Genomic DNA, 16,324 nt, shown 5'->3' on the forward strand with positions numbered 1-16,324 from the left:
CATATGCTTATATTAGGTTAGTAAGTGTTGGTAGGTGCCGGACCCGGATTACCAGCGTGACGGCTTGCCCGCGGAGCTGTTCAGTGTGTTTACTTTCCTTATGCTACAACGTCGATTGTATAATACATGAGTGACAATTGGCATCCACTGCGCCGGACATCGGCCTTGTGTGTGTTTGATAGGGCTGCCGCGTTGTCGACGTATATTTTGGTTTGGGCCGGCGTGATCGTCGTTGTGAGGCTCACGGCAGCCAGTTACGCGTAGTGAATAGGTAGGTAGCTAGTCAGTTTCTGAGACAATCGACCAGATGGGTTGGCGCAGTCTAGGGCATACGATGTTGCGCCTGAAGCGATCCATTGCGTATGCTTCCTGAACCCGTCATGGTATAGCGAGTGGTCTATAAACCACGGCATCATGCACCATGGCCCGATTCGTTGTAGCCCAGTCACCTTTCAATATTTATCATAAGATCTGGAGTGGGAGTCCGACCCCTGATCTTATAAAGTTAACATATCCAGCCAATCTTTGGCGGAGCTTCAGCGACTTATAGGAGGATTTCATTATGGTAGCGAAGCGCACGTGATTGTTGGTCCGGGGGGACATGGATGACGCCGCTAGCGAAATTTGCGTGCAGACCTGAAGATTTTATTGCTGTCGAGGGTGTCGGCACGCTTTTGTGATAGTTAATATTGATACCCCAGGACTGAAGCAGGGCCAGTATTGGTAGAAGCGATGCAGGCTCTTTAACCACGAACAGAAAATCATCTACGTACACCCTGGCTGTGACGGTCGGGTGATTGCGGGTGACTAATCGTGCGACTGCTTTCATAACCGATAGCTGATAGCTGATAGCAAGATTGCTATCCAAGACGTCCTCTTTACAAACAGCAATTGCGATATTAGCACCATCTCAACAACCACCTTTGGCCAATGTGTCATTGGAAATTCGGGGGCCCCTGGTCGTACACATACGGGTAAAATATATCTACGAACACTTTTGAGCGCGATAAGCCTGATTTTAAGGTTTATTACACTTACTTATATCCAACGTCTATGGAGACAAAGATCCCTCTAAAATGCCTGGAACTCAGTCATTCTGGTCTCCTGGGCTCCTGTGTCGCAAATTAACGTCGTTGGACGACAATGCGAAAGCGCCGTTTTGCGTTTAGTTGCGTCGTTCACAAGTACTACACTCGAGCCATTAGATCCAGATACTCACTTAACTATGACGCTTCACACCATCAATTTTGCTTTTATATATATTATTGTGAAAGAAAATAGTATATGACGGCGCTTCGTCACAACTTTCAGGGTAACAGAGTTTTACTGCAGTACAATTCTTTTGCCGAACTGGCATAATATCCAGATTTTTAAGAATAGAGTTAGACTCTTTCGGAGAGGTTACGGCTCTTCCAAAGTCAAGATCGCCAAGGCAGGATCGATCGAAGCTGTTTTGTTATTGTTATTCCTCAGCAGCAAATACCATATTGTTGATCCTGGAATCTCCCAACTCTCAGCTGGGAACTGTCACTGTTTCTTATCTTTACGTACTATACTCCGCAGATTTTAAAACAAATCGGTACTAAACACCATGCCCCTCTTAGTACAAATTCGTACTAAATATTCTCGAGGACGCGCTCAACGCGCAGAGAACATTCTAGAGGGCATTACCGGCATTACATCCCACCGCGTGGGATATCGCGGGGCAACGTTTGGTTCGCGCGGTGATCGTCGCCGGGCTGTAGAATATCCGCGTGACGAATTGGGGTTTTCGGCTGCACTGCGAAGCGTCACTGGCCGCGTGTTATGGTTACCGCGGAAATGGCAAGCACAGGGTGAGTAAGATTGTGTGCTTAAGCGAATGTAGTGGGAGAGCAAGGATGGGCCTGTTTGGCGGAGAAGGTGATAGGTATAGACCAAATTGAAGTGGAACTTCATTTTAGTTATAACTTAATGGGTGTGAGTGTGCTGTTGTCATGATTCTCTGCTGATCATTACCTTAGTATTCGTCATAAGGTACATTCAAGAAATACTTTGCATTGTATTGAGTATCTTCTGTGACAGATCTGCTAGTAGCTATGGTGGCAAAGTCTTGCAAGTAAAAGGAATGCTGTGCTGGATGTTTGCTTTTGACATTTATCATGTAGAAAAATATATGCTTCATTCAGCAATGCGATGTCAAGCCAAATTAGTTTGGATTTTCAAATTATTTCTGCTTGAAAAATTTGGAGAGTATTTTTGCCTTAAACTGCGTAGGATCAAAGCTTCTCAAAACCTTGGATGTTTTTGCACTGAAATTGGTCATGATTATTCCATATTATGGGTTATTAAATATACCCTGCATGCACCATCGCCATTGCTGGGATGTCACTGCTGTGTTGGACATGTTCGGCATAACTGCTCATGGTGCTCACTGGATTGTCAAGCATGCATTTTTTACTCAGTTGATGACAAGAGGCAGGTGGATCATGGGAAAAAGTAGCATATATGATCATGCCAGACATACATATCTGATCATGGTCCAATTAGGATCCAAGCCTGCTTGTTTGTCCTGATGCATGCCTAAGGTTTGCTTGAAAGTTCTTGCTGAAATATTCTAACTATATGGATATGCAAGAAAGCTGTGATTTATGACTACTACTACTACTTTTCATCAACAAAAGGGAAAAAGTAACTTGTGTTGTCCAGCATAGACATGGGAAAGAAGGTAAATTATGTCACTGTCCCATGTGATGAAAAGTCCATGTAGTATCAAAAGCAAACTGACAGGTGGGATAGTGTTCTCAATGGACATGTCACACAATTCCCATAGCTCCCTGAGAGTGAGGCTGGAATACTCAGTTTTTACACAGCATATAATTGACTGCATTTCCCTTGCATTGGACCTTTGGTTTCCTTTGTATTAGCTATGTTTTTTTGCCTGAGTTGGCAATCATAGAGCTAGATGGAAAATTTATCAAATGTAATCCATGTGGCTATTAAAGTAACAGGCTATACTAGTTGTTTGTAACTTGTGTTTTATATGTGGTTTCTAGTGTGAGAAGTGTGTATTTGTAAGCTCTGGTGGATGCAATAGTGTTGTATAGCTGTGCACTGAGCCATCAACATAAAGTACCCATTGATTATTAATGGGATGCATAGTATGGTATCTATGTGAGATCCTGCCAGTACAGCCAGATTACTCTCTTGGTTTGCAATCACAGGGTACTTGCATCAGATAACCTTGGAAAGCTTTGGGCACATAATTTATTTGGTGGAAACAAATCAACAAGTGATATGACAGTGGGGAATTACCTATCCTGGATGAAAATTCTTAGAATAGAGTTTACAGGACTTGAGGAGCTATGGAGACCAAACTATGTGTATGTTTAGCAAATATTCTCCTTAATACTTCATTGTGTCATTATACTTCCCGCAACATTCATTGGGAGCCAATTGATGGCTGTTATATCTGGAAATCGTGCTCACAAATGCCAGATATAGACAACTCATCAATTATCTTTTTCTTGGTGAATAGAATATGGCCAGTAGAATGGCAGCATCTTAATGATTATATGGCACCATGGATGCCATGATGACATTGAAAAAGTCTCCTATTATTAGTCTGGATGCCTCCACATGTGTGTGTAGCTCAGAAACTACAGGGGTTTAGGTGCTCAGAAGGACAAGGCTGGGACCTGTACTGAATAATCTTCAGAATGGTCATTTCAGTTCAAAACTCAGAAATGTGAATGCCCCCTGTAAGAAGCAAACATCTAGGATAAAAATGTGACCAACTTACCTCAACAAAGAGGTTATAATTTGAGCCTGAACCAAATGATGAAAGATGTTTTGGCTACAGTAAGAACTAAGTTTTCACAGCAGATGCTGAAAATTTGCTACTTAAGATCATATAAATTTCAGTGTGGAGTCAAAATAATCCAAAAAATAGATAAGCTAGTAGCATTAGCCTTATCTGGAAAAACCAGGAGAATGGAGATATAGTTGGTTGATTTTTTTGCCAACATGCCTTTCTCAAAACAATAGCAGAATATTACCTAAAGACAAGAAGTATAACTTTCTCAAAACGATAGCAACCAATCTTCTGCTATTGTTTTCAGAAAGGCATGTTGCCCGAAATATCAACCTGACTATATTTCCATTCTCCTGGTTTTTCTGAGGAATAAGGCTAATGCTACTGTCTTATCTATGTGTCTAATGTTCCTCGCTAATGCACTGAGCAACTTATGTTATCCAGCGAATGTTTAGGAAGGGCTCAGCAAATTTTGAGGAAGGACCCAACAGCTGTTTGAGATGGTATCTGAGGCATCACTGGAACAGCTCCTCAAGTCTTCCCTTCTAAGGCACCTGAGACCTCCCACATGACAGCCTGTCGGACCCCTGCCCGACGAATTGAGCCACCAAGATATTCTCTGTGGCTGTGATCCCTTAGCTTTTTTCTGGAACAGGTTTGAACTATCTTGGTATGATGAAGCTTTTGTTATGCGCATTACTGTATTGTTATTTAATTTTAACTGTGAGTTCTGAAGTCCTCATTTGTATGGCTCACAGCTACAGCCTTCTTGTTGGGCTAATGTCAAGTTCATTTGGGTTCAGGCATGGTTTCATTTCATGTTGAATATGCACTCGATGCCACTTGCTCCCACATAATGTAACTTGTCCCCCCAGGCCACGTCATGTTCACTGGTGGGCCATTCCAGGACAAAACAGCAAAAAATTCCGAATTTTACACCCCCTCAATGTTTAAAAAAGATGAAACTTCGTTAAGGGTAGTCTGAGGCTCTGAAGAGGACTGTACCAATATTATATCTCGCCAAACAACGGTCACTGAGTTGTAGCCTCGGGCAGTTTTTGAGAAGTCTTGCTGCAAACGCTTCTTTGATGGCCCATAACTTGCAGCAGAATGGCTTAAATCCCATAAAAGTATGCATGAGTGAACTTGCAATGATGCGACAAAACTTGGGGCAATCTCGAAATGCTTGATTCTTGAAATTTCTTGTTTGTGATCTAGTGACCCTTTCTTACGTGAAATATCTTGGCTTTGGCACGGAAAGATATTTATTTATCTGGACGTCAAATACACTTCTATCCATAACCTTGCCATAAATATATCAATAATGACTTACCTATGAAGTGCTTTTTTGAGCCTCGCAAAAGTGTGTATAGGTGGCGCTTCGAACACTATCTCCGCACTGAATGAAGGTATCGATGTGCTGTCAGTGTCAGTCGATTGTTTACATTATTCTAAGCGATAAATGTAATAATAAGCAGTGTATGCCCCTCTCGATATCTCTGAACTGTGTGGAGAAAGGTATCGAGATGCGGTTAATGACAATTTATTGGATAAGTGATTCTGAGCAAGCATCTAGGCATGCTTAGATTCTAGTTCAAGATCAAGATCATTGGTAAGATCGTGTACACAGATTGAGTAGTTCTACCGAAGGGGAGCGCTTAGCGGCATTATCCTGCTGTGCTTTATGAATGTTTCTGATGCATCGGAAACAGTCAGTGCAAGGCCGGACTCATAAGATGACCGAGGATGGGGTCATCTCACTTAATGTGAAGCAGAAGCTGCTGTCACTGTTCCAGTTGCTGCACGCTCATGTCGGCACAAAATGAAAGTTGGTCACGAGGAATGTATTTCACACACCAGGATGCATCTCCCCTGGACTACAGCGCTGTTGACTGTCGCAACAATGCAACAATACAGTACAATATAGGTAACTGTTGTGTTTTACGATGCTCAAGTCAAACATCGACATGTGCACAGTGCAGCGTGTTTCTAGAGATCAGTGACCGCCGACTTCCGTAGTGAGGGGATTCGGCGACAGAGCCCAGCCAAATGCCTGCAGTCGCTACATGCTCACTAGTAATTTTTACTTCCCTTCCGCCGTGGTCTGTAGACAACTCGCGAACGAGTGTAGTCTGAAGGATTCATGGGCGAGAGTCGGCGAAATTGCGTGTGCCTCTCACAGTAACGGTCCTGTCAGACCGACCACTCAGGGTCAGTGGTAGCTTTCGTCATCGCTTCAGGTCAGCGTTGAGCGTCTGTTGCAGCTTCCTCTTCAGAGAGATGTTTGATGTTTGAGCTTTCTGACCCGTGCCGCCCGTTTTTGTCCCGGGTTCAGCCCTTTTGTAAATAGAAATCGGTGGTGTTGATGCTTTCATATGAAGATAAAACTAGGCACGTCTGCATATTTAGTGCACTTTGACAAAACTGCTCCTGCAAATACATTTGTAGAAGGTATTGACAAACCGTATTCCGCGGATAATCGAATTTTCTTCTTTCGGTGCAGCAGTTAGCGCCGTCCTTTCACATTGGGTCAGATTTTCAAGTAATAATCGGCAACTAATAACTGCGCGGAGACGCGAAAACAAACAACACATACGAGGACATTTAAGGCGCAAAGGTCGAACGCTATATAAGATTAGCACTACATTTCTTGCCCCTTAAGGTTATGATGCGAGGCCGATGTTTACGATCACGTTAAACTCACTACACGTTTATCATTTAGATAATAGGCATTTAGGCGTTGTCTCATAACATATCAAACCGCTTTGAAACCAGTTGCTGGAAAAAGACGACATTGAACGCTTGCTTTGGCCGGTGGCGACATCTAGAAACAGCGTCACTGACTCGGTGTCTTGCCGGCTGACACTGGCTTCCAAAGACGAGCCGACCCATCCAGTTGATTCGGCATCACCTTTGCTTGAATCGCTTGATTGAAGCATGACAGAAATTGAGCCACTTCCTGTTAGTGCTGGCGGGCTGTTCGGGCCCTCTGTTAGCATTATCCGACGATTTATGCGTATCACGTCATAAGCTGTAAGTCTTGGGCCATTATACTCTGGATGAGTTGATCGGATGGTTTTACCAATTCTTTCGCTGTTTTGCTCTTGTGCCACAAGTAAGAGTCGCAGCAAAAATGTGATTGGCGCGGTATCTCGCAAATTCAAAGCACTGCTCTTTGCCCGTTGCTCCAACACTTCACAGTCTGGTCGCCAACTGACCACGGCTGCGCATTTCCCTTTGTTGGAGAACGACTGCGTTATGTCTTCGACGCGACGGTCGGTGTCCCACATTCGCTCCCCTTGACCATTTTGCCATTTTGCGGAACGTGGCTAAAGACGGGCGTCGCGAGGCGGACCCCATGCCCACTTCCCAAGCACCGTGGCGGCATCGGTACGCGAATGGGATGCTTCTGCTCACATTTTCTGCCCTATGAAGCCATCGAACAGCTTTGCTAATGTACCTAAACAAAACGCAAGCAAAAACAATTTATTGATGTTTGGCCCGGAATATGCCTTTGGCATTAGCCTCCGGTTATGCAGTCGTACTAAATTTATTGCCAAGAGTCAAGTATAGAATCGACTGGCGTTGGCCGCATGTCGATATCTCTTTTCAGTTAAGAGATATGTGAATATAGCGTTCTAAGCGCCACTTATGCGCACATTTGTGGGTCTGCACCATTGCAAGCTCATCGATGTATAGTTAAATGGGTTATGAATCGTTCCACTACAAGTTATGGGCCATCAAAGAAGAGTGCAGCAAAACCTCTTAAAACTGCCCTAGGCTCTACCTCAGCGACCGTTACTCGGATAAGTCTTAAGATTTGCGCAGACGTCTTCAGGGTATCAGATAGCAGTTCAGAAGACCACCTGCACCTATTCTGAAACCTGAGGGTGTGCGGCCGTGGTTGCATTGCCCTGGAATCCCCCAGGTACCAAGTGAATTCAGTGATAGTGAATTATCATGACCACTATGAGAGACTTTACATATGACAGATGTCATCAACATCTCGTGCCAGTGTCTCTGGTGAAAAATAAAAGGAACACTGTTTTTAATATTCTATCTTCTCCTTCAAAATGTGCCATATACAGGATTTTGTCCAACAGACGCTTAAATCGTGTGATTACACAGCGTCCACGTTCGAAAGATGTTTGTAATGGACTGGGCATGCCACGGATGACAGCCTTTTCTTGGTCGTACATTCTTAAGTACAAATATATATATATATATATATATATATATATATATATATATACACATATAAATGTGTATTTATATTGGTATGTATATATTAAAATTAGCTGCAAAAACTGTCAGTGTCATTCTCAGAATGGCTCAGAAGTTTTCAAGGACACAACTGGGTCCAGTATCCCAACTAGCTTTTCAAATTCACCTGTTAGAAATGTTGGCAAAGTGCTCAGATTGGTGTCAAAGATATTCAACATGAAATCGAGATTTCAGATCCCAGACAGCTGTGGCTTTTTACGTGCGTCCTCTGAGGCCCCTGGCTGCTGGGGTTTAAGGTGCACCTGACCTTTGTCCGAGCTTGGCAGATCTGAAGACATGTGCGTCAGTGGTACGCGGGCTCCCGCCCTGCACGTTACTGTCGCGTTCATTGCTGTCTCTGTTTCAGAATCATCCATCCACCAGTGACTTGGGCGCAAAGAAACAATCTTATCTTCCTTACGATAAATGTGGAAGATGTCAAGGACGCAGATATCAAGGTGGAAGAAAGCCGTTTGCACTTCAAGGGAACAGGGGGTTCTGACAAGAAGACCTATGAAGCGGACATGGAGTTTTATGGATCAATAGACTCTGAAGTAAGTTACAACGCTGTTGGCGTCATGGTGATCTCAGCCTTAGTTGTGACTGGTAAGAACGTCTTTGCATCGTGTTTAACTGAAAAACCAGAGAAGGTGTTGTTTATTGTTTCATAGCTATATAGTAGCTCTTTTACACGCTTTTATTCGGAGAAGGCGTTCTATTAGGCATTACATTATTGAAGCTGTAGCTCATTGATAATCTTTGTCTGCTGCTTAAAACAAAGTCTGAAGAAACGGGCAACGTTAGCGATCTTTTGCCATCTGCAATTTAGCAATATAACAGTATAACATGTTTTTATGATCTGGTGTGGTATCTACCATACTTAATCCCAGTGACTTTTCCCGTGGTCCGAAACGGGGCAAATAACTGTTGTGTTTTCATATTTTGAAGTTAATTTTCGGACTATTTTCAATCATTTCTTTCACACTGCTTCATCGCTATTCGATTTCACCAAAATACTTTGCTTGCCGGATTCTTTGCACTGCGTGGTATCTGTCCTGTTTCGTTATCCGGTATTTGCGTTTGGATATACATTGCAGTCAGCTGCGTTATCGGTATTTGCAGCCGTTCCAATTTGTTGCTTGTTCCAGGCAGCCCGGTATCTAGTGATAAGCTTTTATTTCTGCTTTGCTATCTGCCGCTGCTTCGGTCTGGGGTCGCCATTTGGGCTTATTTTGTGAGCAGGTATTGCTTCACGAAATCGTCCCAGTGTGGACAAAGCCAAACTCGAACTGTCCGGGAAATATCCCTACCTCACAACCTGTCCGGAATACTCGTGCCACAACACTCGGAGCGTCGCACCGGGCAGTCATCAAAGTTCGGTGTGCCATCGGCCTAGGAATTTTCAACTTTTGATATAAAGCCGCCCGCCTCTGTTCTCTGCGAAGACAAGCCGTCGTGTTATGGTTCAGGTTTCGAGGGGTTTCGCACGGTTTGTTGCAATTCGCAGTATTTGGAGGAGATATTACATTTGGCACATCAGCAAAGTTTGGCTACGTACGTGGCTGGCAGTGATGTAAATGTAAGAGCCGACACCGAGCGTTCAGTAGTGTTTGTTGAGTGGTGCGATGCGCACCGGATGTTGGTCGAGCGCCCGAGTCGTCACCTGTTCTCTATGTCGCTACAGACCTCTAAGCAGCAGATCTCGGACCGAAACATCCAGCTGGTGCTGATGAAGAAGGAGGAGGGGCCGTACTGGCCGCGTCTGCTCAAGGCGACTTCCAAGATGCATTGGCTCAAGGTTGACTTCGGCAAATGGAAGGACGAGGACGACAGTGAGGACGAGGATGGCGCCGGGAGCGAGATGAACCTGGAAGCGGTGAGTGGTGTGGTGCGGTTCTCATGTCCCGCCGAAAACGAGATGAACCTGCAGGCGGTGAGTGGTGTGGTGCGGTTCTCATGTCACACCGAGAACGAGATGAACCTGGAGGCGATGAGTGGTGTGGTGCGGTTCTCATGTCACACCGAGAACGAGATGAACCTGGAGGCGGTGAGTGGTGTGTTGCGGTTCCCATGTCACTAACTTTGTACACACCTTGTGGTTGTTCGGATTGGCGGTCCATTCAGCCTGCCCCTTGCAATTTGTGTACAGTAACGGTAGTGTACAACAACGGTGGGTGATCGCGGTCCCTTAGAATATTTCTATTTGCTGGCGCTCGACCACGTTCGGCGAAGGCAGTCGCTGACACATGCACGCCTGTGCTGGAACTGCGACCCTTGTACCATTGGGACACTGCCTCGAGTTCACAGCGCCTGTCACCGGCTGTTACACGAGCTGAGCACACACCGCCCATCTCCGGCACTGCCACGCTGCTCAGTCGTCTCGTAACCGCCCACTGTTGCCCTGCCGCAGATGATGAAGCAGATGGGAGGGCTGGGCGGAGCCGGCGCCGGCGGTGACGGCGCCAAGCCCAGCATGGACGATCTCAGCGACTCGGACTCGGACACGGGGGAGCTGCCGGACCTCGAGGAATGACCGGGACCCGGCTAGTGTCTGTCCTGCGTGGATGTCGGTACGAGCGGCGGCGGACCACCGGTGGCGGCTAGACCAAGCCAGCCACACATATTTTGCTTTTGTCATTAATCTCCTGGACCCTCGACGGCGTTTCGTCAAAGTTGATCTCGCGCTTATGTAATGAAGACGTCTCATTCAGCTTGCGTTCATATTGTTTGTTCGGGACGAATGACTTTGTAATGTAAGACTATTCTGTCGTCTGTTGTTCTGTGGCTATCGCTATTGCCGGTGTCTTTTGCTAATCAGGCGCAAGGAAGTAGAGCAAGAGAGCCAACGATCTCTGGCCCGTCTATTAACCATCGCTTCATGGGCGGTGTCAACGAACTAAATTGTCAGTTGAGATTCATGCCGCGAGATGGCACCTGAACTAGTCACGTGCGGTGGCTTAATACAGTGCCGAGTTGATTACTAAGGCAGGCAGGCTTTTCACGAATGCGATGTCATCGCTTTACGTGAGAGGCTACGTCATTGTTCTCCGGAACTACAGCGTGGTGGGCGGGACTTCTCTGACAACTTCCGTCCTCCTGGGATCACCATCACGTTCGTCACGGCATGTTACCCTTGCCCGTGCCCCCGCAGGTGCCACCGCGGCGCCGCCGCCGCCGCCGCGGCTGCCCTCCCGACGTCGGCGGCGCGCGATAACTGCCGGCGGCCGGCCGGCCGGCCGTGATGGCGTCCGCGGCTGGCTGCCGGCGCGTCCGTTGTGATAGGTGTCCCCAGTTCGCTTGTGTTGGCGGCTGTGTTGGCAGTGCCGCGTGGCCCAGGAGGATGCACTGTGCCGTGCTCGGGTAACTCATACACGGTCCAACTGTACTTGCGCCCACAAGCAGTCTTTTTTATTTGAATAAAATGTGTATGCCTTCGCCTTTGCGTGTTTACAGTGTGCCTGGTGATGTGGAAGTGAGACGAGTGACCTAACTGCGGCTGTGTTCAAGGCCCATGGTATGGGGAGAGGCCCTGGGCTCCAGTTACAGAGGCAATGAAGGTTTGTGGCGGGTGCGTCGGAGTTCATTGGAATCGCTGGCCGCTGGGCGAAGCGGCGGGGGTGAAGCTGTCAGCTAATAGGTCCGGGGTCTGAACTAATGAACTCTGGGCAGGGCAGGTGCCGCGCGCCCGGAGTGATAAAGGCGAGCAAAGGTGTCTTGAGACAGTCCTGTTCCAGTACACGATTATTTTCATTTGGGAACGCGTTGGCTACTTGGGCCATGTTACTAGATCTAGCTGGATCCTGGAACAGTAAAAGCGATGTCTGGATGTGGTTTTTGGCTTGAATTACTGGACTGCTGATCTGCTCGGAGCAGGAACCTCAAACTTGTGGGGTTCAAGTGTGTGCCGTCAGTCTAGCCTTTGAACGGTGGGAATTCATTGTTGGAGGCTTCCAGAGCCATTATTTCACGATGCCCGTCCTCATTGGCGCGTCATCATCCGCCGCCCAATATCAGCTGCAAGGACTGACGCCGCTCAGCTCGGTAGAAACTGCAACACCGGGCCTGGAAATTCTTGCTCGCAAAGATCCCGAGCGCGTACGCTCAGGCCAGCCATAAATTATGTTTCGCATCTTCAAGTATTTTCAACCCACCCTACCTCCGGTTACGCTCTGGTTACGCTGGATAAACCCCCATCCCCTTGGTTACTCTGTATTAAACGTAACATCCCGAGAAGCAAGATCTGAGTACATCCCGAGAAGCAAGTCTGACGCGTAATTAAGCTGGGGGTGCGATGTAAATAACGAGCGTGTTCCTTGCCATCAGTGAAAGTGGTCCTAGCGGTAGGGGGCGTAGGCGGTAAACGGTATCTAGGTTTTAAATATTTGTAAGTTTGTATTTGGTTTACACGGATCGACATGATTCGGAACCACACCTGAACGAGACGTTACGTTGTTTGAAGGGCCCCAACCAAAGCAAGAGGCCCTCTAGCATTCAGGGTGGGCCCTTTGTTGATACAGGACAATCGGGTAAGCACTGTGGGCACCTGATTGACACAGGATTGACCTGATTGCATTGTTGCAGGGGTCACCTCTCCTCTCCGTCCCTCCATACATAACAGTTTGTGGACAGACTCTCAAAACTGCTTCATCTTGTTTTGTTCACAAGTCGATTCGGTAAGCGGATGAACGTCCTCAAGCAAACTTGTGTTGCAGTTTTTGGCCCTGTGCCGATCCATCCTGGTGAACACTCAAGAGATCGCCTAGCTTTCCCAGTCAGGGGCTCAAGGGCCGGGTAGATTAGGTACCTCCCGGCTGCGACTTTGACGGCACGTGCGCCGGGGACTCCTGGACGATCCGGTGGCCCTCATTGGGACACATTATGCATCGTCCCCCTCCCCCTGACGCGGAGACCCCTTTCTGGAGCAGTTTGACCCGAATCGACACAGGAGCCCTCACGAAAGTACTCCTTAGCTGGGATCCAATGACTGGCACAGTGACTCCAGTTCGGCTTCAGCGGGCCCCTCGCTGAACTGTGTTGGAATACGCTTTTGGTGCTGGGGGCTCTGAGCAGTGGCACAGACAGTGGGCGCGGGAGGCACGTGCCCCTTCCCTCTCCCCGCCTTAAGTCCTGTGGGGTCCTTCGGGCCCCTCGAGACACAATAGGGTTTAAGAGGCCGGCCCAAGGTCGCATTCAGGGGTTTCGGCCCGCTGGGCCTTCCCCAAGCAGGGTTCTGAAGGTTCTGAGGTTCTGAAGGGCTGGCTGTAGGTCACACAGAGGACTCCGGTCCGTAGGCTCGTGACCTGAAGTATCAGTCATTCAGCCCACGAGCCTACGGATCAACAGCTGGTTCCGTGTCGGTCTGAACCCTGAGAGCTCATCTCCCAAGCAGAAGCAAGGCCGCGGCCCACGATTTGCATTGGTCGGTGTCCCTGAAACAGTGATCGAGCTGCTGTGCCGGCCAGAGGCCCACAGTGCCTAAACAGGGGTCATGCGTCAGCAAGTGGCCGTAAGTCCGTCACGAGCTTTGTTTGAGGAGGCCCGAAGAGGGACCGAAGGACCCCTGGGGAGCAAAGACGAAGGGCCCGATTGGACGGCTGGAGGGGCCGAGAGGCCAGAAGGAATGGGCATAGGTCACAATAAGCATGGCCTCCTGCCCGTAAGGCCGCTGTCTCAAATGCCATTCAGAGCGCCGCTTACATTGATTGGGAACCCGTGGGACAGTGCGGGCCTCTATTTCGGCCAGAGACAGCCAACACCGAACTGTCGGCTTCGTGTCGGTCTGACCCTTGAGGGTCCGTTTCCCAAGCACAAGCAAGGCTGTGCTTTGCATTGGTCGCGTTCCTGAAACAATGGGGATATGTATCGGCCACGGCACCCACAGTGGTCCTGTGTCGGCAAGTGACCCGGGTTTCCAGGATCCGCGTTTGAGGGGACTCGAAGGGGGCCTGAAGAGCCCCCCGGAACCAAAGATCAAGGGCCTGATTGAAAGGCTGAGGGGCCCGAATGGTTGGCTGTAGGCCACATTGGGAACCCCCGCCCGAAGAGGTATGAGCTCAAATGTCAGTTAAAGGGCCCCTTGCACGGATCGGGAACCTCTCAGACAGTGCGTTCCTCCGTTTCGGCTAGAGATCGCCAAAACCGAACACCCAGCTCCGTTTCGGTCTGAGCTCTGGGGGCCCATTTCCCAAGCAGAGACAAGGCCGGGTCCGCTATTCGCATTAGTCGGAGCCTCTGCAACAATGCAGGGCTCCTGTGTCAATCAGGCGCCCACAGTGCCTAATCGAGTGTCCTATATCAACAAGGGGCCTATCCCGATTGCTAGAGGGCCTCTTGCTTTGGTTGGTGGCCTCTAACAATGAAAGGAAACATGAGAACATGCGATGAGTCTTCATTGAGGCAATGGAAGAGTCCTGTGTTAGTCAGGGCCCCTCAGTGCCGAAAGGTGGGCCCTCCAACCCAATGCCGACATGGACCCGCTTCTGTCTTACTGGTAGGGGCCCGTTAAGCCGAACTGGGAGCTATGTGCCAATTATTGGACCACCTGCGGCGATCAGGACTCTTGTTGCGTCAATGTGGGTTCCTGCGTCTATCCGGCATCAAGTGCACAGGTCAGAAGCCTTTTGCGTCCGGGAGTGGACCAATGTGATATCATGCACCTTTCTAAGGGGCTCCGGGTCGATCAGGGGACCCCAGCCCCTGTATCGTCAGAATGACAACCGGAAGGCACCCCGCGCTGGGACGGAATGGCCCTTCAACCCATGGACGGGGTGATAATGTGCCCTGTATGGTTCTACTCAAGGAGAGCTTTCGCCTGCATAAAGTAAGAAACTTAATTGGTGTTGAATAGGGTGGGTTCAAATAATTTAAAAAAGTCAACCCATGTTTGCCTAGCGGTGTTCATTCCTTTGCAGAATAGAGTTGTGCAACAAATCCCAAAGAGAAAATTCCGAGCCTGTGCAATCTCGGGAGCAAAAACAGCGATGGCCGCTGTTGCAGTTTTCGCAAAGCACAACGGCGTTGACCATCGTTAGTTAGACCAGGCAGTGGGTGCCGTGTACACCAGATCGACCGTCTTGAAACGATGCTTCCAAAAGTCTCAAGGCAAGTCCGCACTCCTAAAAATTAGACTGGGGCATATCTTTTTACAATTTTGTGGTTATAACCAGACAGATGAATGGTTAAAACAACGCGAAAAATAGAGGCATTTTACCTTTAGTCTGCCAATTCCACCACCATATTTTCGGCATCCATTTAACAACGCCTAGTATTAGCTACAGGGCAGAAACCGAACAGCCTACTGCGACTGCAACGCCGGGCGTCAAGGTTTTTGTCGCCAAGATTTTCGAGCGTGCATACTCAAAAACACTCTACACTTCTTCTCACAAATGTATTCTGAATGAAAGCTGAAAATTGCTGGGCAAAAACATGTGTTGGCCATGTTAATGCAAGTTATTGGCCCATTTCAATCTATAATATACGTTCACGGCTTCCTCAACTGCTCTGCGGAGTCGCGACCGAAGTTCCGGCAAAGCTCCTGCGTTCTTTCGGTTTAGAAGTAGTCGATGAATCATTGTGAAATGAAGAGCGCCGGTGGTTGATTTGTTCCATGCTGGCGCTTACCGCACGATTTATTCAGCTCGGGCCGCTGTGATCACCGACGGCTGACTGTCGGGCCGCTGTGATAACCGACAGCTGACTGTCGGGCCGCTGCGATCACCGACGACTGACTGCCGGACCGCTGTGATCACCGGCGGCTGACTGTCGGACTGCTGCGGTCACCAACGGCTGACTGTCGGACCGCTGTGATCACCGACGGCTGACTGTCGGACCGCTGCGGTCACCAACGGCCGACTGTTGGACCGCTGTGATCATCAACGGCTGACTGTCGGACCGCTGCGTTCACCAACGGCCGACTGTCGGACCGCTGTGATCACCGACGGCTGACCGTCGGACTGCTGCGGTCACCTACAACTGACTGTCGGGCCGCTGCGGTCACCAACGACCGGCTATCGGACCGCTGTGATCACCGACAGCTGACGTCGGGCCGTCGCGCTCACCTACAACTGACTGTCGGGCCGCTGCGGTCACCAACGGCCGACTGTCGGACCGCTGTGATCATCGACAGCAGACGTCGGACCGTCGCGCTCACCTACAACTGACTGTCGGGCCGCTGCTGCGTTCGCAGTTGAAAGGAATACCGCTTTCTGCCCCGCGCGACACAAGGTGGCGGTAGACAGGGAGGACCGAGAAGACTGGGAGGACTTGATG

At 48.6% G+C, this 16,324-nt stretch overlaps 1 protein-coding gene across 1 annotated transcript; it reads left to right on the forward strand.

Annotated features, from left to right (window-relative positions):
- Positions 1–1,675: 1,675 nt before the first annotated feature.
- On the forward strand, positions 1,676–11,494 carry LOC119109661 (co-chaperone protein daf-41). The gene is made up of 4 exons (XM_037233378.1): positions 1,676–1,835; positions 8,424–8,610; positions 9,741–9,932; positions 10,467–11,494. Exons 1-4 carry the CDS (start codon positions 1,807–1,809, stop codon positions 10,587–10,589), a joined length of 531 nt encoding a protein of 176 aa, XP_037089273.1. The 5' UTR covers positions 1,676–1,806; the 3' UTR covers positions 10,590–11,494.
- The last annotated feature ends 4,830 nt before the right edge of the window (positions 11,495–16,324 follow it).

The sequence above is a fragment of the Pollicipes pollicipes genome, unplaced genomic scaffold (genome assembly GCF_011947565.3).
Source record: "Pollicipes pollicipes isolate AB1234 unplaced genomic scaffold, Ppol_2.1 Scaffold_7231;HRSCAF=8579_pilon_pilon_pilon, whole genome shotgun sequence".
NCBI lineage: Eukaryota > Metazoa > Arthropoda > Thecostraca > Pollicipedomorpha > Pollicipedidae > Pollicipes > Pollicipes pollicipes.